Source organism: Nomascus leucogenys, chromosome 4 (genome assembly GCF_006542625.1).
Source record: "Nomascus leucogenys isolate Asia chromosome 4, Asia_NLE_v1, whole genome shotgun sequence".
In the NCBI taxonomy this organism is placed as follows: domain Eukaryota; kingdom Metazoa; phylum Chordata; class Mammalia; order Primates; family Hylobatidae; genus Nomascus; species Nomascus leucogenys.
The window spans coordinates 43,651,742-43,674,634 of NC_044384.1; the positions used below are offsets into that span (position 1 = coordinate 43,651,742).

At 39.8% G+C, this 22,893-nt stretch overlaps 1 protein-coding gene across 2 annotated transcripts in view; it reads right to left on the reverse strand.

The window, feature by feature from the left end:
- Positions 1 to 2,451: 2,451 nt before the first annotated feature.
- Positions 2,452 to 22,893, reverse strand: part of ELP2 (elongator acetyltransferase complex subunit 2) — a 44,785-nt gene continuing 24,343 nt past the window's right edge. The window contains exons 12-22 of one of the 2 annotated variants that reach the window (XM_030810563.1): positions 22,058 to 22,207; positions 20,516 to 20,704; positions 18,292 to 18,361; positions 17,363 to 17,458; positions 17,167 to 17,224; positions 16,179 to 16,251; positions 12,517 to 12,709; positions 9,977 to 10,098; positions 7,015 to 7,148; positions 6,037 to 6,150; positions 2,452 to 2,692 (exon numbers count right to left, since the gene is read on the reverse strand). In XM_030810563.1, coding sequence (XP_030666423.1) covers positions 2,536 to 2,692; positions 6,037 to 6,150; positions 7,015 to 7,148; positions 9,977 to 10,098; positions 12,517 to 12,709; positions 16,179 to 16,251; positions 17,167 to 17,224; positions 17,363 to 17,458; positions 18,292 to 18,361; positions 20,516 to 20,704; positions 22,058 to 22,207 — 1,356 coding nt within the window. In that variant the 3' untranslated portion in view covers positions 2,452 to 2,535. The remainder of the gene's footprint in view (positions 2,693 to 6,036; positions 6,151 to 7,014; positions 7,149 to 9,976; positions 10,099 to 12,516; positions 12,710 to 16,178; positions 16,252 to 17,166; positions 17,225 to 17,362; positions 17,459 to 18,291; positions 18,362 to 20,515; positions 20,705 to 22,057; positions 22,208 to 22,893) is intronic. The other variant, XR_004029642.1, reaches the window with a different exon arrangement.

Sequence of the window (22,893 nt, forward strand, 5' to 3'; positions counted from 1 at the left end):
ACCACCACCACCATTTAGTAATAGCCTGGGGTAACAACGGCTGCGTCATAGACTGCCACTTTTGCCATCCTGCTCAGAACAGGGCCATGCCTAACTCGTATCTGGGGATTGCTTCAGATATTATGAATCGCTTCAATATTATGAATTACTACAACTCATAATAATTGCTTCAGATATTATGACTTACAATATGGTTCAAAGGTGCTTCAGCAGATGAAGACACAAATGTGTAAACACATATGAATTACAATGCAGACTGCCCAGATGTGTAGCAAGTCCTCTGAATGTTTGCTAAACTGTAAGGTGATTCCTGAGGAAGATGCTTGAGGACCATTTGGGAAAACTGACAACTTGAAAACTCAGTCTCTCTAGGCGAGGCCTACTTTCAGATAACCTTGGGAGTTCTGTGCTGGGAGGGAAGCTAAAGGACTAAGTTAGGCCTCTGAATCTGCTCTGGAAGCCTGCATGCACATGGGTCAGAACAAACCCATGTGTCAATGTGGGTAAAGATTCCTCAGCTGATAAGCAGGGAAATGGGCAGGGCATTTTGGTCTTTGAGGTTCAAAGCTCAGATGCTCACTGCCTTGGTATACACGTACACACATCCCATCCCCCAGCTGAGGGCACAAGAGTATACAGGTGCAATAGTCTAAAGTACATCGTCCAAATACGGATGGCCATGAGCCACATGTGGCTATGAAGCACTTAAATGTGGCTAGTCTGAACTGAGATGGGCCCTATAAAATATTTCAGTAACAGGTTTTTATACTGATTATAGGTTGACATAATAATATTTTGGATATACTGTATTAAAGGAAATATGTCATTAAATTTCACCTGTTTATTATGTGGCTACTTGAAAATTTTAAAATTACATATGTAGCTCACACTATAAAACACAGATTAGAAATATTGTATAGCACTGACCTAGAAACTTTCATTTAGGTAAAACATCTTAACCCCTTTGGAAGCAAAATATGTTAAATAATAGCATAAACTCCCACCAAGAAAATCCTCACCTTCCTCCTTTCAACACATTTATTATACACAGCTGTCACTGCATTGTCAATCTGCCAAATAGCTCTTATGTTCCAACAGGGTTGGAGTAGTCCTCTGCTTACACCAGCCTTCACAGTACTTCCCATGTCTTCCCTGTTAACCTCTCTCCACCCAACACCCAGGCTCCCAACTCTCCTGGCTGCCTCCAGCCCTCAGCTGGCACAACTGACATGCTGTTTCCAGCACCCTTTTCTTCTTTCTGCATCCTCCCTGGGGGACATACATCCCTCATCTCGTGACTTCAGCTATCACATAAATTCAAATGTTTCAGAACTCTATTTTTTACCTCCTACATCTGTCAGTTTAAATGTCAGGATATTTTACTTTCAGTAAAGCCCTAAAAGACGAATCTATGTACTTTTAAAGAATAAAAGCAATGATTGGGCTGGGCACAGTGGCTCACGCTTGTAATCCCAGCACTTTCGGAGGCCGAGGCAGGCGGATCACGAGGTCAGGAGATCGAGACCACGGTGAAACCTCGTCTCTACTAAAAACTAGCCGGGCGTGGTGGTGGGCGCCTGTAGTCCCAGCTACTCGGAGAGGCTGAGGCAGGAGAATGGCGTGAACCCGGGAGGCGGAGCTTGCAGTGAGCCGAGATTGCGCCACTGCACTCCAGCCTGGGCGACAGAGCGAGACTCCGTCTCAAAAAAAAAAAAAGAAATGATTGGCTGCAGCTCAAACCTACAACTGCTTGCGAAACTCTACAATGTCTGGCAGAAAGAAGGGGATCAAGACAGAGCACACTTGGCGTGGTATGCTTATCTATAGAAAATGTTAAAATAAAAATTAAGTAATCTAGGTTTCCTCTCTTTATTTTCTACGTCTACTCTGAAGGGGGCAATAAATAAGGAAATGTCCCAAAGAGGGACAAATGAAGTCCCAAAATAATACAAAATTGGGCAAATCCAGTCATGAAGAAAGAACAGATGTTCTTAAATTGGGACACACAGAGGCAGGTCTGCAGGTCTAGGAATCTCTGAACGTATGTGCAAAGTTCTGGGTATGTGTGCATATGTTATATAACAAAGCGAAGGGTCCATAGCTTTCATCGCATTTCAAAGGGTCTAGCACTGAAATAACGACTACTGCTACATGACTTAAAAAATGAAACTCAGGCTGGGCGCAGTGGCTCACGCCTGTAATCCCAGCACTTTGGGAGGCCGAGGCAAGCAGATCACCTGAGACGAGGAGTTTGAGACCAGCCTGGCCAACGGTGAAACCCAGTTTCCACTAAAAATACAAAAATTTGCCAGGCATGGCGGTGTGTGCCTCTAGTCCCAGCTACTCAGGAGGCTGAAGAAAGAGAATCGCTTGAACCTGGGAGGTGGAGGTTGCGACAAAGCAAGACTCCATCTCAAAAAAAAAAAAAAAACAAAAAAAACAGAAACTCAGTTCAGTTATGAAGGTAAAGATGACCTGTTTACATGATAATATTTTAAGACACCAGTGACTGCAAGCATGTAGTTATTAAGTCCATTACAGTGCACATTTATTGACTCTGTGTATCTTCACAGTGTGATCTTCACCACAGCTTGCAAAGTGTAACCACTCAGCACCTTCTGCTTCCTTCTGTTCAGTTTTTCCACTGCAATTCCTCCAGCATAATTTTCTGATAGCCAGTGTATGACTTTGGCTAAAACAAAGATAGAAAAATCATGAAATGTTTTTCCAATTAATGGTGTAAACATGAATGGAAGTTAAAACCTGAAAATTGAAATGTACAGGTTTTAAAATACCATCATTAACATTTTAGCCATTTTATTTTAACCTGGAAAATATTTTACTATATTTACTTAAAACTGCAAGACTAAATTTTAATCTTACTCACTGGCAATAACATCACCAAAACGAGCAAGACACAGACAACGAATCTGTCAAATGTTGTTTAAAAAAAAACAAAAAATAAAAATTTTTTTAAATGAATGCTGTTTTAATGATCAATGGAATTTCATGAAATGGATATTCAAGTTAGTCTTTTAGATAACATTACTAAATTTATAACAATTTTAACTTTACAATATATTCTAGATTATTTTATTCTTTTGACATCCCTGTGAGGTGGATGGAATTGCATTTTTACTACTGGATAAAGAAAGACAATGACAGATTTAATGTACTGCACAATGCAAGAGTCTTGGTCTCCAGTGTGACCTCTAACTGCGTGACCTTGGGCAAGACCATCGTATTAATGCTCCCTACCCCCTACCTCCCTAGCCCTTTAAAAAGGCAGACCCAGAATGTTACCAACGTATGTTAGGAACAAATCTCTATGAAAATACATCTTCTATAAATTTAACCTGCAAATTAGCTTCCCAAACCAAAAAGGAATAAAGTGAAAAACCTAAGTAGGTTTTAGGGCAGTAAACACTGAAAACAATACCAGAGTACACACATTACACTTTCATTTGCTGACAGTCCCTGTCACCAGATGCATTCTCATGATTAAAAGGGAAGAATGAAGTCATGAAACCCATTTTAAAAATCAGTCCTCCTGAACCTATGCAACAAGATGACTGCGTGCCCTTACAAATAGTCACTCTGGCTGCTGTGCTTCAACTGTTTTCTGAAATTATTCTAGAGAAAATGCTTCCATATTATGCAGACTATGATTTGAGTACTCTCAATGATAGCTCATATTCCTTTGAGGATGAATCTGACTGTTGAAAGCACCCGGAAGTAAGCTTTATAATAAATATAAATGGCAAGCTTAATAGATATGAATGGCAAGCTTTAAAAAGAGGAAATGATTGAAAAATAAGTAATATTATAAAAGGCATTATAATTTGTTTTCTTGCATCACTAGTAAGCTAGTTCTGAACAAAATTCCTACAGAGAAGTTCCAAGAACATTTTAAGTGATAGCAACATCACTGGAATCTCAATTATTATGGATTAAAGTTATCTCATTTCATTAAAAGAATGATTTGAAGTAGTGAAATCACTGAAATAAACATATGTGGTATAATTCTTTCCAAGGGAGCTACTTTGAGGAACAGTACTTGTTTGGCTATGTAAGCTTTGAGATAGTGGGTTTCTTTTTTTTTCTTTTTTTTTTTTGGTAATGTCCTTTAAATCCAGAATATTAACATGTCACATTTAAGAAGATAGGGAGTTTGGCAAACCAACCTAAAGGGTAGTGTTTGCTTATATTACCTTTGTAAATCTTACTACTAGCAAAAGCTTTCATTTGAAAGGTACTTGGAACTTGGTAACTGAAATATTCGCAATCCAAATAATATAATATGTTAAGTCATGCATTAGTTCCATCTTGCAAATCCTAAGTCACTATAATGACCAAAGAAAAAAACAACCCCTTCAGACAAAAAATCAAATTCTATACATGTTCCCTTCCTGCACTTTCTAAGGGACTTCCCACCAGTGTCCCACATGGGGGCCATTGAAGAGGTCTTCACACCAGGTTAGAGGTGAAGGGAGCACTGTGGGCAGGCAAAGTGGAAGGAAGGGGTGCCCAGGAAGAGAGAAAATTTCAAATGCCTGAAGCATGGAATTTCAACAGATTTCTTCCCTCTTCGGCAAGCCAACAGCACAAACTAGTTCAACTGCTAAACCCAGCCCAGAGAGGCAGGAGAGAAGCCATGGGGGCATGGCAATATCTTATTTTAATAAATATAATTATAATGAGCACTAACATGCTTGGCTGACATGGAGACAAGATCTGCTGGATGAAATATCTTATAAAAGACATTGCTCATAAATCTCTCCCCATTAAGCACTCACCCTCATCATATTGTCATTTGAAATTGCTATTTGAAATTGTATTTTCAACAGTACAGATATATGAAGGTTGAAAAAGCCTAAGAAAATATAACACAGAATAATATTAGTAGCTTTCTGAACGTTTATACTTTTTTGGGGGGAACAGGCTCTCACTCACCCAGGCTGGAGTGCAATGGTGTGATTATGGCTTGCTGCAGCCTCAACCTCCTGGGCTCAAGTGATCCTCCCACTTCACCCTTCCAAGTAGCTGGGACCCACAGTCATGCACCATGACACCTGGCTAATTTCTTTTATTTTTGGTAGAGACCAGGGGTCTCACTGGTAGAGACCATGAGCCAACACACCCAGCCACATTTAGGCATTTTTAAAGAATAAAATGTGGGCCAGGCACAGTGGCCCATGCCTGTAACTCTGGCACTTTGGGAGGCCAAGACAAGAGGATTGCTTGAGCCCAGGAGATGGAGACCAGCCTGGCCAACACAATGAAACCCCATCTCTACTAAAAATACAAAAAAAAATTAGCCGGGCACGGTGGTGTGTGTCTGTAGTCCCAGCTATTTGGGAGGCTAAGGTAGGAAGATTGATTGAGCCTGGGAGGCGGAGGTTGCAGTGAGCTGGGATCTTGCCACTGCACTCTAGCCCAGGTGACAGAGTGAGACCCTGTCTCACACACACACACAAAGAATAAAACCTGTAAAAGGGTAGATTAAAAGTGATCCCTGCTGTCTAGGTGGGTGGGATGGGGAGGAGGTTGTAAACAGCAGGTGCTCTATGCCAGCTCAGGTGGCAAATGCATGAGGCCCAGGGCATAAGCCTTGCTATGCCTGAAAGCTCCACTATAGAATCTTTTGAGGTAAAGGGGCTCAATCATAAGGATACAACTACCAAAGTACAATCCAGAATATTTTTAAAAATCACAAACATTTTGAATCAAATTAAGAATCTACTGTAGTCAAATTCTACAACACACCATTATGAAAATCACTTTCGTCTCAAACGGTTGTTTATAAAAATAATATTATGCATGCAAGCCATTTGGTCAAGCAAACTTTTAAAAATCAAGTGCGATGTATCAATTTAAGATTACCACATGTATCAATTTCAGATTACCACAAAACAGTGGTAGACACAACGAATACAGATATATGTCCCTCTCCATGAAAATGTGGCATAAAATTTGCCACGAAAGACCCCACAATTTCTAGTTAATCTGATGGAAACAAAAATAGGAAAGAAATACCTTTGACTTGTTTCTACACAGTGGGTCCAGTCATTTATTTCTGGAACTTGATCAGTCTTTTTCCAGGTATATAAGCAAATCTTTCCACACTCCAATCCTACTGCAACCACATATCTGTTTTTAAGGGAGGGGGACAAAAGTGATTAACTTAGCATGAAATTGTTATCTCCGTCATTGCTCTAAAGTAGTTCTTCACAGTGTCCCAACTGTCCCTGCCTTACAAAAGACTCTGCAGGCATCAGCCCAGGACATGCTGCACTGCTCTGCTGTGTCCTCAAGGAGCCTCCTCTTTACAGGGGCTGCACACAGATTTATCTGTGTCCTCTGTTGGCAAAGCCCACGAGCCAGTGTTTCCCCAGCTGGCTGCAGGGACCCTTGTTCCACTGAAGATGCTTGTTACAGAGAAAGTATTATAGTCCTAGATTTGGTGAAGTAAGAATCTTTGAGCCACATTCCTAACCTGTATTTTACATTCTGAATCATTAGGTTCTATCAATCTAAAAATTATTATGAGAAACATAAGCATTTTGGAAAAGACAGTAACTCAGGCCAGGCACGGTGGCATACGCCTGTAATCCCAGCACTTTGGGAGGCCGAGGCAGGTGGATCAGTTGAGATCAGGAGATTAAGACCTGCCTGACCAACATGGTGAAACCCCATCTCTACTAAAAATACAAAAAAATGAGCCAGGCGCGATGGCACATGCCTGTAATCCCACCTACTTGGGTGGCTGAGGCAGGAGAATCGCTTCAACTCAGAAGGCAGGGGTTGCAGTGAGCAGAGATCATGCCACTGCATTCCAGCCTGAGCGACAGAGTGAGACTCCATCTCAAAAAAAAAAAAAAAACAGAAAAAAGAAAAAGAAAAAAAAAGACAGTAACTCAGAGGCTAGGAGAATTCACAAATGAAATGACATAAGGGCTACATATTAAGAAACCAAGTGGTCCTCTTAAAACTAAGCCCCACACGGAGACTGACCGTTGAGAAGGGTGGAGCGCTGGGCAGACGCTGACAGCTGTCACAGCCCCACCCACGTCCAGGACTGAGGAGCAGGGGCCAATGTTGTGCTCAATACAGTCATCAGTGGAGTCGCACTCACCCCAGACAACCACCTAATACAGACAGATCACACACTGTAAAGCCTTCTCTTTGCAAGGTTTCTAGCAATGTACTACAGTTTCATTGGCAAAGATAAAACAAAGTATTTGCTCTGGTATTTTTAAAAATGCATCATTTACATTCGTGTATGATGTGCCAGGACTTGAGAACATTTCAAGCATCACAAAGAAGGCACGGTACAGCAGACATGCATCTCTGAGAGCTCACCTTGGTCCAAAGACAAAGCGTTCTTGCCCAGTGACCACAGAGAGGTGTCTAATGTGCCTTCTATACTCACAAATTGGTTCTGATCCAGTGGAGTCCCATCAGTAGGCTCACGCACTTCCCCAAGAAGCTACCACAAAATGTTTAAGAACTAATCAGCTTTCGGGCTGGGCGCGGTGGCTCATGCCTGTAATCCCAGCATTTTGGGAGGGCGAGGCGGGTGGATTGCCTGAGGTCAGGAGTTCGAGACCAGCCTGGCCAACATAGTAAAACCCAGTCTCCACTAAAAATATAAAAAATAAGCTGGGCGTGGTGGCGGATGCCTGTAATCCCAGCTGCTAAGGAGGCTGAGGCAGGAGAATCGCTTGAACCTAGGAGGCAGAGGTTGCAGTGAGCCAAGATCGTGCCACTGCACTCCAGCCTGGGCAACAAGAGTGAAACTCTGTCTCAAAAAAAAAAAAAAAAAAAAAAAGAACTAATCAGCTTTCTAGCTCTTCCTCTACACTGTCCATTGCTCAGGGAATCTACTCAGCTATGAGGAAAACCTGACCTAGATGATATCCCTCATGAAATGAGGCTTCCCTGGAAGCTCATGCCTCAAGGATGTGTGAATGGTCACAAAGAAATGGAGAGTGGGCTGGGTGTGGTGGCTCACACCTATAATCCTAGCAGTTTCGGAGGTCGAGACGGGTGGACTGCTTGAGGCCAGGAGTTCAAAACCAGCCTGGCCAACATGATGAAACCCCGTTTCTACTAAAAATACAAAAAATTAGCCGGGCGTGGTGGTGGGTGCCTGTAATCCCAGCTACTCAGGAGGCTGAGGCAGGAGAATCGCCTGAACCTGGGAGGCGGGGGTTGCAGTGAGCCAAGATCACACCACTGCACTCCAGCCTAGGCAACAAGAGTGAAACTCCATCTCAAAAAAAAAAAAAAAAGAAGAAATGGAGAGAGAAGTGAAGTGGACAACAGTAGCAAAATGCAGAACCAAAGCAAGATTCTGAGCAGAAGGCTTTGTCCAAGCAAGCAGAAGTACATTTCAGAGAATGTCCAGCGAATGCTGCTTTGTCTGCTGGATCCCTGAGAGTAGCAGCTGGACCATGTTCTATAGGCATGTGATATGGTTTGGCTGTGTCCCCACCCAAATCTCATCTTGAATTGTAGTTCCCATAATCCCCATATGTTGTGGGACGGACACAGTAGGAGGTAATCGGATCATGGGGGCGGTTACCTCCATGCTCTTCTAATGATAGTGAGTTCTCACGAGATCTGATGGTTTTATAAGAGGCTTCCCGCTTTTGCTCAGCACTTCTTTCTCCTGCCACCACGTGAAGAAGGACGTGTTTGCTTCACCTTCTGCCATGACTGAGTTTCCTGAGGCCTCCCCAGCTCTGAGGAACTGTGAGCCAATTAAACCTCTTTCCTTTATAAATTACCCAGTCTCAGGCAGTTCTTTATAGCAGCATGAAAACGATTAATACAGTATGATTGTGGGGGACAGAAGCAGTCCTTCTTCCTCAGCATCAAGCACAGCACAGGCACACCAATGCCAAGAAAGAAAGAATAGGCAAATGAACAGAAGGGAGGGTCTGAGACGTAAAGTCTGCCATAGAGGCTGACATGGAAGTGTTTAGCCTGAGTGACACCCTGCTTGTGCTAGCCCTCCACTTCAGTGATCTGTACCTTGTCTGTGACTAAAGATGGCAGGGAGAGGAATGGCAACACTAAATTGCTTCACCACCTCTAGTCTATAGGAACAAAAGGATATTTTAAAGAGTATGAAAACAAAGGAAAGACCAGAGGTGAGGTGGACATTTCCCAGAGAACAAAGGTGAAGGTCATGTTGGAGAACATACTCCGAGGCTGGGTGTGGTGGCTCATGCCTGTAATTCCAACACTTTGGGAGGCCAAAGTGGGAGGACTGCTTGCGCCCAGGAGTTTGGGACCAGCCTGGCAACATGGCAAGACCCTATCTCTACACAATTAAAACACTGGCTGGGCGTGGTGGTGAGTACCTGTAGTCCCACCTACTTGGGAGGCTGAGGCCGAGGTGGGAAAATTACTTGGGCCCAGAAGGTCCAGGCTGCAGTGAGCCGTGACTGTACCACTGCACCCGAGACCCTGTCTCAAAAAAAAAAAAAAAAAAAATTCCTAGCTACTTTGTTTTGACTTTTTTTAAAGCTTGGGTCAGTCATACTCCACCCACTTCTAGCACCAAATGAAAAGGTAACAATCATTTATTACAGAAAAATGTTAAATTCATAAAAGTATGAAAACTAGAAAATAGTTTTTCCCTTATTCCCCTACCTCCCGCTGCCCTCCTGGTTTCTCGGTCTCGATTAATTTCATTTATTACTCTTCTTCCACTGGGACCATTTGATGAAGGTCATATGTCTGAAAGGTCTTCTCCTCATACTTTTGACATTTCAGAGAAATTTACTTATAGAATTTAATAAGAAAAGTCTTTTTTTATATGTACATATATGAAAAACAGAAAGGAATACATGGCTGATTTTTAAAAGCTGTAACAGAAAGGCAGGATTATGCATTTTTTATTCAAACATACCTATAAAAATATTATTTTTACATTTGAAAAAATATTAAGTTTTTAAATAATTACCTTTTTGTCTCGACTCCCAGTGAAGAAATACTTGCTATCAGGACTCCAATCACAAGACCAAATAATTCTACTATGCACAGAAGTAATTTTGTTGGTGAAGGCAAAAAGACTAAAAACTGGCTCTGAAAGAAATATGTATACACTATTCAGAAAGCAGAGAAAGCTGGGTTTTTACCTGTTAGGAAGTGATGTTTAAGTGCCACATACACCATATGACTTAATATTCAATTTATATGCACTGACTTTTGAAATAGACTGAAGCCAGGCAACCAATCCCTCACCAGAAGGCTGTGGACATAGCTATTTTTCTAGCAGGGAATGCTTTCGTACTGACTGGTCACTCTCTAGTGACTGATGACAAACATCTTCCAAACACTCAACTGAAGTTCAACTCACGCCTATAGAAGAAGCCTGAAGCTATTTAGCCTTACTCAAAGTAGGCAGATTTGCATATTAGGCTATAGAAAAAAGATTAATGCACCACTTAATGTTTGAAAAAAGAAATCTTAAGAAAATATTTTCCTTTTAAGATTTAAGCGTAAGGCAACTTCTAGCCCTTATATGGACTAAACCTAACACACCTAACTGTTGGCCAGGCATGGTGGCTCACGCCTGTAATCCCTGTACTTTTGGGAGGCAGAGGTGGGTGGATCACCTGAGGTCAGGAGTTCAAGACCAGCCTGCCCAACATGATGAAACCCTGTCTCTACTAAAAATACAAAAAATTAGCCAGGTGTGGTAGCAGGTGCCTTTAATCCCAGCTACTCAGGAGGCTGAGGCAGGAGAATCGCTTGAACCCAGGAGGCGGAGGCTGCAGTGAGCTGAGATCATACCACTGCACTCCAGCCTGGGGAACAAGTGGGAAACTCTGTCTCAAAAAAAAAAAAAAAAACCCTAAAAAACAAAAAAACCACATAACTGTTTATGAGGAGGGAATAAGAGTGTATCTATTATTACTCCATAATCCATAAAGATATAACAAATTAACAAATATGTTATTAATACAATTTTCTTTTTTGCAGGGGGAGGAAGTCTCACTCTAATGCCCCAGCTGGAGTGCTGTGGTGGGATCTCCACTCACTGCAACCTTCATCTCCTGGGTTCATGCAATCCTCCTGTCTCAGCCTCCTGAGTAGCTTACAGGCATGCACCACTATGCCTGGCTAAGTTTTACATTTTTTTAGTAGAGATGGGATTTCACCATATTGGCCAGGCTGGTCTCAAACTTCTGACTTCAAATGACCCACCTGCCTGGGCCTCCCAAAGTGGTGGGATTACAGGTGTTAGCCACCGCACCTGTCCAACTTTAACTTATTTTTAATTTTGTTGAGACAGAGTCTTGCTCTGTCGCCTAGGCTGGAGTGCAATGGCGCCATCTTGGCTCACTGCAACCTCTGCCTCCTGGGTTGAAACGATTCTCCTGCCTCAGCCTCCCAAGTAGCTGGGATTACAGGCGTACACCACCACGCCCGGCCAATTTTTGTATTTTTAGTAGAGACGGGGTTTCACCATGTTGGCCAGGCTGGTCTTCAACTCCTGACCTCAGGTGATCTGCCCACCTCGGCCTCCCCAAAGTGCTGGGATCACATGCATGAGCCACTATGCCTGACCGACTTTAGCTTTTTAAACAGTAAATGCTGCATGTTAGGAAAAGATTAGTGATGCAAAAGAAAACAGTCTGTTCTAAAACATATTGCTGAGTATACTTTACAGTCCCTGGGTGTTCCCTAAAACACAAGAAACAAAGAGACTAGAAGTATCACAAAACCAAACTGTATGCGAGTCTCATCAATGGAAAAATTAAAAACAGGATTAAACAATGCAAATATACTTTAAACACTCTCTAGAACTTATCCGCCAAAAGAAACTGGGGGAACAGGAATAGGCCACTGCCCCAACTACACAAAGGTTTTTAGTCCTCTTTTTTTCTTCAGTTTATGCCAGGTTCAGAGTAGAATGTGGGTAGGTGGGCTAACACCTTGCTTAGGGGTCATGTTATCCAGATGGATGCCTAATATGCCCTTCTCAATGAAGGAGGTGACTGGAGAGGGTAGGAAAAAGCTAAGGATAATGGTTTCCTCTATATTTCATAATTTAAAATGGTACTATATTAATAAAATAGTTCAGAGAGAAGAAACCACTCAACCATGAGTTTTCTTAGTTGTATCTTCATTATTCCTGTCCCATAAAATCCTAGCTCAGGATACGTCATCCATTAGGTTTTGTGGTAGATTCTATCACCATTTGCAAAACCTAACTTCCTACATACAGATGTTTATGTTTCTTGAACTGAGATATCTGAATACATGCCATCTTGATTACATAATCACAAGTAGGTCAACCCAAATAAAGATCATCTCCATTTAAATCTTAGAAGGAAGGTCAAGTCTTCCTCAGTTATCCAAGAACTTTGAAAGGCTTCAAAGACATGAGGCTCTACCCTTCACTCTGTTATCTTTCTCTTAACTAAAGCTGCTTAATGAAGATAAAATGGACATAACTGTTTCACTAATAACTTTCCCAGTCAGAAGCTGTTTTACCGAACTCAGGTGAGATTGTATCCTGCTTTTTCCACAATGACCAGGTTCGATCTCTGGAAACAGCTAGTAAGAACTTGTCATTAGGTGAGAAGGCCATCTGCGTGACTGTCAAACTGTGGAAAACTAAATTCTGCACCTGTTTCCAAGATGTAGTGTTCCAAAGAATGATAGCTGCATGCTCTTTCTTAGCTGCCTGTAGGACAGAGATGAAACAATGAAGCTGGTAAGTAAAAATAAACTGAAGAGAAAACATTTTAAAAACAACACATTGTTTCTATTAGTATATTTTATTTATCTGTTTGAATTCCAAAAAAAATTCCTACAAGATAACATACTACAACCATTTCTAATCTCTGGGAAGAATTACAGATGACTGGGATTAGAAAAAATGAATCATCGGACTAATATTATCATGTTTTCTTTCTTTCTTTTTTTCCTTTTCACTGTAGCTCTCAGATCTTAAAAAATTATTCCATGATCAAAACTGTGACATGGAGGGGGAAAAAATAAAATGAAAAACTGTGACATGGAGGGGGAAAAAAATGAAAATTATTCCAAAATAAAGGGTTTACTTTTAAAGAGATCAATCCTGAGAGAAATTAAAGACCTGAATGAATGACAGGCATATTGCATTCATATGTCAAAATACTCAATATTGTTAAAATTCTCCCCAAATTGATTTAGAGAATCAATGCAATCTCCATTAAAATTCCTGCAGGTATTTTTGCAGAAACTCTTAAGCTGATTCTAAAATGCAAAATAAAGGATCTACTATAGCCAAAATAACTCTATACTTCCTAATTTCAAGATGTATTATTAAAACACTATTGTTACTAACAAAGTATGGTATTGGCATCATATCAAAAAAGATCAATAGAACCGAATAAAGTCTAGGGAACAGACCCACATATATGAACAACCGACTTTAGACAAAGGGACAAAACACAGTGATGAAGGGGACAGTCTTTTAAAAAAATTATGCTGGAACCGGTATCTACAATAAAAGAAAATCAATTTTAATCTATACTTCATGACAAATACAAGAATTAATTTGAAAGTATCATAGGTCTAAAGGCAAAAGCTAAAAATCCACAAAACTCCTAGAACAAAACATAGCAGAAAAATCCTTGTGACCTTGAGTCAGATTAGATATAAGACAGCCTAATTAAAAAAAAAAAATTGATAAACTGGACTTCACCAAAACATAAAACATCTGCTATTTGAAAGACACTGTTAGGAGGATGACAAGCCACTGAGAAAAAATATCTACATAAGCACATGTGATAAAGTTGTACCCAGGGTATATAAAAAACTGTTCAGTGTCCATCAATGAATAATTGGATTTTTAAAATGTGGTGTGTATACAAACACACACACACACACACACACACACACCCCATGAACTACTACTCAGCCATAAAAAACAATGAAATCATGTCTTCTGCAGCAAAATGGATTCAACTAGAAGCCATTCTCCTAAGTGGGAAATGACTCAGAAGCAAAAAGCCAAAAACTAGACATCCTTGCTTACAAGCAGGAGCTAAACAATGGGTATACAAGGACATACGTTGTAGAATAATAGTAGACACTGGAGAATCCAAAAGGTGGGAGGGGTTGAGGAATGAAATACTCAAGGTACAAGGTATACTATTCAGGTGATGGGTATGCTAAAATCCAGAGTGTAACAAGACACAATATATCCATGTAACACAGTTGCACTTGTACCCCAAATCTATAAAAAAAAAAACTTTAAAAACTTTTCAAAACTCAATAAGAAAACAATCTAATAAATAACGGGCAAAAGATTTGAATAGTTTCACCATATTTTCATATGGATAAAAATTAGCACATGAAAAGATGCTTAATATCATTAGAGAAATATAAATCACAGCCATAATGAGCTGCTACACACTTACTAGAATGGTTAAAGTTAAAAAGACTGATACTAAGTGCTGGTGAGGGTGCAGAGCAACTGGAAATCTAATACACTGCTGCAAAAATGTATAACCGCTGCAGAACAGAGCATGTCAATTGTCTCAAAATTTTAAGTATACATCTACCATACCATCCAGCAATTCCACTCACAGATACGTACTCAAGAGAATGAAAGCATATATCCATGCAAAGATTTGCACATAAATTTTCATAACTGTACCATCAGTAAAAGCCCAAAACTGGAAAACAACCCAAACGTCCATTAATAAGTGAACAGATCAACAAATGGTGGTGCATCTGTACAAGGTAAAACTACTCAGCATTAAGAAGGCATGAACTACTGACGCATGCAAAAATATGGATAAATCTCAAATTATGATGAATGAAAGAAGCGAAACCAAAAAAGTGCATACTTACATGATCCTATTTATATACAATTTTAGAAAATGTAAACTACTCTATCATGACAAAAAGCAGACAAGTGGTTTCCTAGGGATGGAGACAGGAGGGGAAAGGGAGAGGTAGAAAAGAGGAATTGCCAAAGAGCACAGAAAACGTTGGGGGTTGATGGATATATACAGTATCTTGATTGTAGTGATGATTTATACAGGGATAAACATGTCAAAACTTACCAAATTGTTCACATTAAACATACCATTTATAGTATGTTAATAACCCTAAATAAAGCTGTTAAAAAATGTTTAGAGGATGCACATCTTGTTGTGAGTCAACTTAAAAAGGGAAAAAAAAAATCAATTAAAGGATTGACACTGCCCTAAGTTAGAAACAAATTATCTGCTCAGTAGGAGCCCAGACATTTGAACTACTGAACTCCATTTTTCCCAAAGGCTCCTATAAGAGAAGGAAGTCCTCTCAGTACCATTTCCAGGAATAAACAAGTGGGGTAGGGTGGGTGTAGGGGAAGCACAGCAGTATTTCTTATGATGCCTCTCAATGCAGATCAGTGGCATAAATCCACAGTAAAAGCAAGGACACAAGCCCATGCAGGTGGGCAGCTCTTATCATCATATTTAAAACAAGTAAATAAATTTCAGAAAATTTAAGAGGAATGTGTGGGTTTCAGACCCTTCAGATAATCCTCCATAATTGCTATATCATTCCATAGGATATGGATAAATACCGAATGATGAATTCAAGACCATCCTTCCAGGTAAATACAAAAGTCATCTACCTTATGTCAGTGCCAAGAGTGTCCTCAAGAAAAAGTCTGATGGACTTCACTCCAGGTTTCCTCTTCTCATTTCCCTGTGTCTCTAGGACTCCAATTATTTAAAATTTATCACATTTTTAGGCGTCATTTTGAGATATCGTTGTTTTATATACAGAGTCTCACTTTGTCACCCAGGCTGGAGTTCAGTGGCCCGATCTTGACTCACTGCAACTTCTGCCTCTGGGGTTCAAGTGATTCTCATGTCTCAGGCTCCTGAGTAGCTGGGATTGCAGGTGTCATTTTGAGATACCTGATTAAATCACTTTTAGCAGGGGGGCACAGAAAAGCTCAAAATGTGCAGCTGAAACAGACTTAAAATGAAACCATAAGCTTTTGAAGAGACAGAAGGGTAAGAGAAATTGAGAAAGTAAGATTCAAAAAACCAAGCACTAGTGGCCTTTCACACAGAGTTCTGCCTAAATCATTACCAAACTTGCAGGAGCCTGATGACCCAAATAACCTGTGACCAAGCAGAATCAAAAGTAAACTTCCGTACCTTACAAGCTGAGGCAAGCAGAGTCTTTGAACTGTTACAAGTAACACAAAATATTTCATAACCATGCCCATATCTAAAATTTAAAAAGAAAAAAATGTACTATTAGCAAATGAATCTATTCTCATGCCACACAATTTTTGAAAGTAAAAAGAATAACATCAATCTCTCTAGCTAACATACAATTCTTTTAAGGAACATTATATGTTTGTCTAGGCAAACATTTGAGAGAAAGACAGGGAGATGGGAGAAAAATGCCAGCTTCCTATAAGTAATATAACTCATTCAAACAATTAACATACAAGTTTTCACCTCCTACTTTCAACCAGCCAGTATCTAAACAATAAACCATGGAAAGGTTTTCATCAGGAACCATCAAAGACAAAAAGACAACGACTAACAACAAAACTTAAGTCTTTTTTTTTTTTTTCAAGGCAAGGTCTCACTCTGTCACCCAGGCTGGGGTGCAGTGTGCAATCATGGCTCACTGCAGCCTCCAATTCCTGGGCAGAAGCAATCCTCCAGCCTCAGCCTCTCAAGTAGCTTGGGACTACAGGCATACATCATCATGCCTGGCTAATTTTTAAACATTTTTTGTAGAGATGGGGTCTTGCTATGTTGTCAAGGCTGGTCTCAAACTCCTGGCCTCAAGTGATCCTCCTGCTACAGCCTCCCAAAGTGCTGTGATCACAGGTGTGAGCCACTGTACCCAGCCAAGTCTTTTTAATAAAGAAAAAACATATATTGTTATACTTCTCTACTTTAAAAATAGGATGAATAAACAAAACTAATGAACATAATAAACAGTAATATAAAAATAAATGTAAGGTTTAATTCTCATTCCTTATGAAGAGCCACTAAGAGATATATAGAGGAGGAGGAAAAAAGTAGGTAGAAGGAAGAAAAAGGAGAAATCAAATTGTGGGGTGGGGAGGAAAAGTCAGAAGTTATGACAGAATCAGACCAAAGAGCTAAATACAGTTTAACTTACAGTTTTTGAACTTCAGGCCACAAAGTATTCTGCAGAAGATGATCCTCAGTGGGAGGCTCTAAAATAAATTGAAGCTTTTTTTTCTATGTTCATCCAAATATAAAAGTGAATTCTATAGCACTTATTTAGGTCAGCAGCAATAGATAACATACTGTGTGTTGTAGCGATTTATTAAATTGTCTTTGTCACTTCTTACCAGTAAGTATGGAGGGCTGAAAGGCCACCTGCTGATACTCAAAACCAGTACTAGTTAACAGCTCCTCTTCATCAGAAGGCTGAGAAGCTGTATCTCCTAGTTTGAAGAAACACATCAAGAATATAGTCACTATTTTTATAGCTCCTTCACTTGTCTCAATATTAAGGCCATCAGATAGAAAGCAGTGGTAATTCAAAGTGGTGTAATTCACAGCTGTGTCCATGTGATTCCAAAGGCAAGAGTATTTCCATTACTCCAGTATTTTCCAAACATTCTCCTGGAGGCATTAATCAACTCCATAAAGGTTCTTTCCATTTTCTTTGATCTAACAGTCTCCAAACGTTTACTACACAACCAGCTCTTCAGGTTACCCACATTCTCATCTGTAGTTCTAACACCAAAAAACATACTTTGTGGCAGGGCGTGGTGGCTCACACCTGTAACAACAGCAGTTTGGGAGGCCAAGGCAGGTGGATCACCTGAGGTCAGGAATTCCAGACCAGTCTGGCCAACATGGTGAAACCCCGTCTCTACTAAAAATACAAAAATCAGCTGGGCGTGGTAGCACATGCCTGTAGTTCCAGCTACTCGGGAGGCTGAGGCAGGAGAATCACTTGAAGCCAGGAGGCGGAGGTTGCAGTGAGCTGAGAGCGTGCCACTGCACTCCAGCCTGGGTGACAGAGCAAGAGTCTGCCTCAAAAAAAAAAAAAAAAAAAGGAAAAAACATGCTTTGTGAAAACTGCATCTACTTCAGTGGTCTGAGTGTGTACAAAGAGTACTTATCACGAAATAGGTGATAGAAAAGATACATATATTGTGATTTTAAAAAAAAATCAGCTGTAACAAACATTAGGTAGACATTACACAAGTGTGTGACTGGGGTTTAAGTACCACTGTGGGTTTAATAATTTTGAAGACAAAAGCCTTACCCTGAAAGACAGCTTTATTTGATAATCCCAACGCAGGGACAGTGGCTCCTTCTGGAAGATCACTATCTTGCTAGAATAGAAAATATAATATCTAAGTTTTAAATGCTAAAGTTTTATTTGCTAATTTTAAAACTAAAAGTTACTGTTACTTCAGGCACTACAAAAAAGTCATGCTCATAAATGCCAAGAAACAGTTTAAAGACCATCTTGTGTGGATGTCTACCCGTACTTTTACTTTCTGAACCAACAATGCAATGCTAAGCAATTACTCTCAAACAGGCCCTACCAGGCCTCCAACTCCCACGCAATCCATAAAGTCGGGCATCCTCTCATCCATAAAGGGATCTCATCGAACCATAACATTTCAATGGGTTTCAGGGTCTGACAGGAAATGCAGTGAGCTGAAAATGGAAGGCCCAGAGCTCTACTTCCAAGATAATCTCACAGGCACATCCCCTGATGATGCTCATATAAACACAGATGCTTCCCTTCTAACAGTTACAGCATTAGTCATAGTATTTTCATTAAACATATCTAACTAACTATTTTAAAACTTTGTATGAGTGCCATTTGAAAAGGCAATATCTGCTTAGATTTTGCAATTTATATCAATCAAATTATTACATGTGAAAATATATGCTAACCATCAAAACTGGCACATGCTCATTTGCTAAGAGTGTTCTGTACAATTTAGACTTTAATACAGAAGCTGAAACTAGACACAAACATGAATAGTAAGAATTTAAAACCATCAAAAATGGCTGCCTGGGATACAAGAAACAGTATGCTTTATCTCAGAAACCAAGAAAAACTAACATGGAAAAGAACAGTAAGAGGCATTCCTACATATCTATCCCAACACAGTATGGGAGGAAAACCCAAACGAGAGCAAGCAGCTCGCTACTCTACAGGATCCCTGTATCTTAGGCCACAGAACTAAGTGTACAACTGGGACCAAGCCTCTCATGGAATCCTAAAATCCCATTTCAATTCCTGGAACTGAAGAGATCCTGAAACTAGCTGCCCCTCCACCTCCATATGCTTAGCTCTACATAATAACCACAATTAAGACTTCCCTTTTGATCTTGTTCCTATTGTCCATTATTATTAGAAACAAGCACAACAGAATCTTAAATCCTCTTCACATAATCAAGAAAGCCTGTAGCATGAGGTGCTGAGTATACATTCCAGGAAATTTAGTTGGATACTTCATTTCTAACGAATTTCATTTTCTTCTCCAGTCTTACCCAGACTGGTGCTAGTTTCACTGCCTTCAGAGTCTCTTGGCTTCCAGATAACTCTCTTCCAAAATGCTTTTCATCACTCTTCGTGTAGGAGCCTCCAACAGCACCCCACAGTCAGACTGTGCCTGCCTCCCAAGTCCTCCACCATGGACTTTCCCCATTCTCTCCACTTCTATCCAGTCTTCAGTCCAACAGGTACCACAATAGCTCTGGCCTCCCCTTTGCTCTCTCCCTCTCTCTCCCCTTCTTTTTGCCTATCAAAAGGGTACTTATCCTTTTTGAGCTCAGAACCAAATTTGTGACTCAACTCTTAAGTGAAGGACTGTATAATATGCACTTCTGTGTAACCTATCTTCCTACTTAATTTTCCTTCTTTCAAAATTACTTCATAATTTTTATAATCCATGTATTTTTATAAGTAGCTCAAATCTTTCTTAGAAAGGCGTATAAACATAAAAAAAAAGTTACCCTTACAAAACCCAAATCAAGTCCCATTAAACATGTTCTCGTTATTCCAATACAATGACCTCTTTCTTCTATGAAATTTACTTTAGTACCAGAAGATTTAGCAATTAACTGGTCTCATCTAATAACTGCAGATACATTAGTTCCACTGCCCCCTACCTCTACCCCTACCATACAGCTAGATGGTAATCTCCTTGAAAACAGTATCCATCTTTTATTTTGTTCTATTCTAGGTACCTATCACAGTGATAAAACATCGTATTCATGTCTCTATTGAACACTAATGCAGCTTTGTAGTATTTTGAGCTCATTTGCTACACAAAATTTCTGGTATTAGTATTTAAATCATTACACCCCACAGTGCACAAAAAACTTACATTAAGAAACAATTACATTAAGAAACAATTATTACTTTCCTTCTATCCATATATTCCATTTAAAGCCTGAGACAAAAATCTTTTTAAATTTAAAATGAAGTGACTAGATTTAGGTAAAATATTTAGAGAAATACTCACATTACAAAGCACGTGATTCAGTGATTGTCCTGTAATGGCACAAAAATTTTCCACAAAATTCCGAGGTGCAGAAAAAACCCGAAGAACTTTTTCATCTGCTCCAGATACAAACTGAAACCGATTAATCATTGCCAAACATTTCAGGTCATACCCATGTATCTGAGGCCTTGCAATTTCATGCCAAGTCACCTGGGTAAAACGGGATAACAAAAATGATCATTCAAAAGCTGAATTTTCAATAAGCAAATTATTAGATGAAAATTATTTACTATACAATGGAAATATAACCATGGGGCAAATTCATCCACGAATAAACCACAAGTGGGCAGTATTGGTAAAAATTACCAAGAGCCACAGAAAATCACTCACAATCATTCGACTTGTTTTTCAGTTGACTATAGATGCTGTTCCCAATGTTCTCAACTCTATTTATTTGAATCTACCATGTGTCACTGAAGCAGCAGTGTTAGTGGCAAATTTCATTAGCTCTGACAGACTGACCCATAGTCAGTTCCGTGAATTTCTATCAGAAACTGAAGCAGAGGATCCTGATTTTCTCTAGCAGTTCAAAGTTTACCAGTAGTGAAGTTTTACAACTGTTTGAGCTCAGGGCCAACAGTTAGCAATTAACTGGTCTCATCTAATAATTACAGAAACATTAGTTCCACTGCCCCCTACCTATAGCCCTACCCTACAGCTAGATGGTAAACTCCTTGAAAACAGGATCCATCTTTTACATTTTGTTTTATTCAAGGTGCCTAACACAGTGAAAATTTCCTTAAACAAAAACTGCCCTCACTACTATTATCTAATACTATATGACTTCAGGCTTTTATTGTACACTTGATAATGCTTCCTAATGAATTAAACCTAAAATTACAAGACATAACGAAACTAGGCAACAGAGCAAGACCCTGTCTCTACAAAAAATCTAAAAATTAGAAGGGCATGGTGGCTCACACCTGTAGTCTTAGTTACTTGGGAGGCCGAGGCAGGAGGATCACTTGAGGCCAGGAGTTCAAGGCCAGCCTGAGCAACATAGCAAGATCCTGTCTCTACAAAAAACAAAAAATAAAATGTCCAACTGTTTTCCAGAGTGGCTGTATCATTCTGCATCCCCAGTAGCAATGTATGAAAGTTCCAGTTGCTCTGCATCCTTACCAGCACTTGTTAATATATTTTTTACTTTAGCTATTCAAGAGGGTGTGTGGTGGTATCTCATCATGGTTCTAATTTGCATTTTCCTAATGGCTAGCGTGGCTGCCCTACTTTTCTTGTGTTCATGGATGTTTTCTTTTAAACACATTAGTAAAATAAGAAGAGGCCGGCTGCGGTGGGGGCGGGGCATAAAAATACAAAAAGTAGATGGGTTTGGTGGTGGGCACCTATAATCCCAGCTACTCGGGAGGCTGAGACAGGAGAATCACTTGAACCTGGGTGGCGGAGGCTGCAGTGAGCTGAGATCGCGCCATTGCACCTCAGCCTGGGTGACGTGAAACTCCGTCCCAAGAAAAAATAAATGAATAAAATAAGACATTTTACCTGTGATTGGTCTTTTCTCTTCCATGGAGCAAAAAGTCTAGTTGTCTGATCCGTACCAACAGTGATAATAAATTCTCCTTCTGGATCCCAGACTAGGTCTTGGACACCATGAAAGTGTCCTGAAATGACAATTTCTGGAGTCCACTCTCTCTGCAATGGAAGTGCTCGTATCACACATCAAAATACTCAAAGACTACCACCAAAGTAAAGCACTCATGTCTGATAACAGAGAAGACTAAAGCCCTCTGGCAACGTGAAAAGCTAAGTATACAAGATCGGATCACAGAATAATAGGATCTATTTTCCAATCAATCATATAAGAGCTTAAGCATTCAAATATGTGTTGTATCCTTTAAATCAGTAACTGTGGGAAATTTCCCTCCATTCATCATTTATTGAGCAGCCAGATACTACTTAACCTTTCTGTGTCTCAATTATAGAATAAAACAGTTATAACAGCACCTACCTTCTAGGTTTATTATGAGGATTAAATGAGTTACATTTGTAAAGTACACAGGACAATTCTAGTATATACTAGGTTCTATGTGAGTATTTATTAAACTAAATAAAAATTGTATAAAATGTAAAAATATTGTGTAAAACGAGTCAGTGGGATCTGCATGTGGAACTGATGGCTTTAGTGAGTAAAAAGAGTTACAGGTGTAGAGGACAGACAACTGAATCAAACCTAGTTAGCTCACCTACTAAGAAGCCTGCAACAACAACCATATAAACAAATAATGACAACAAAATATAGAAAATGTCGTATGCCTGGTCCACAGAGCATCTTTTTGAACAACCTCAAGTGGGACTAAAACTTAACCTTTAGAGGAAAA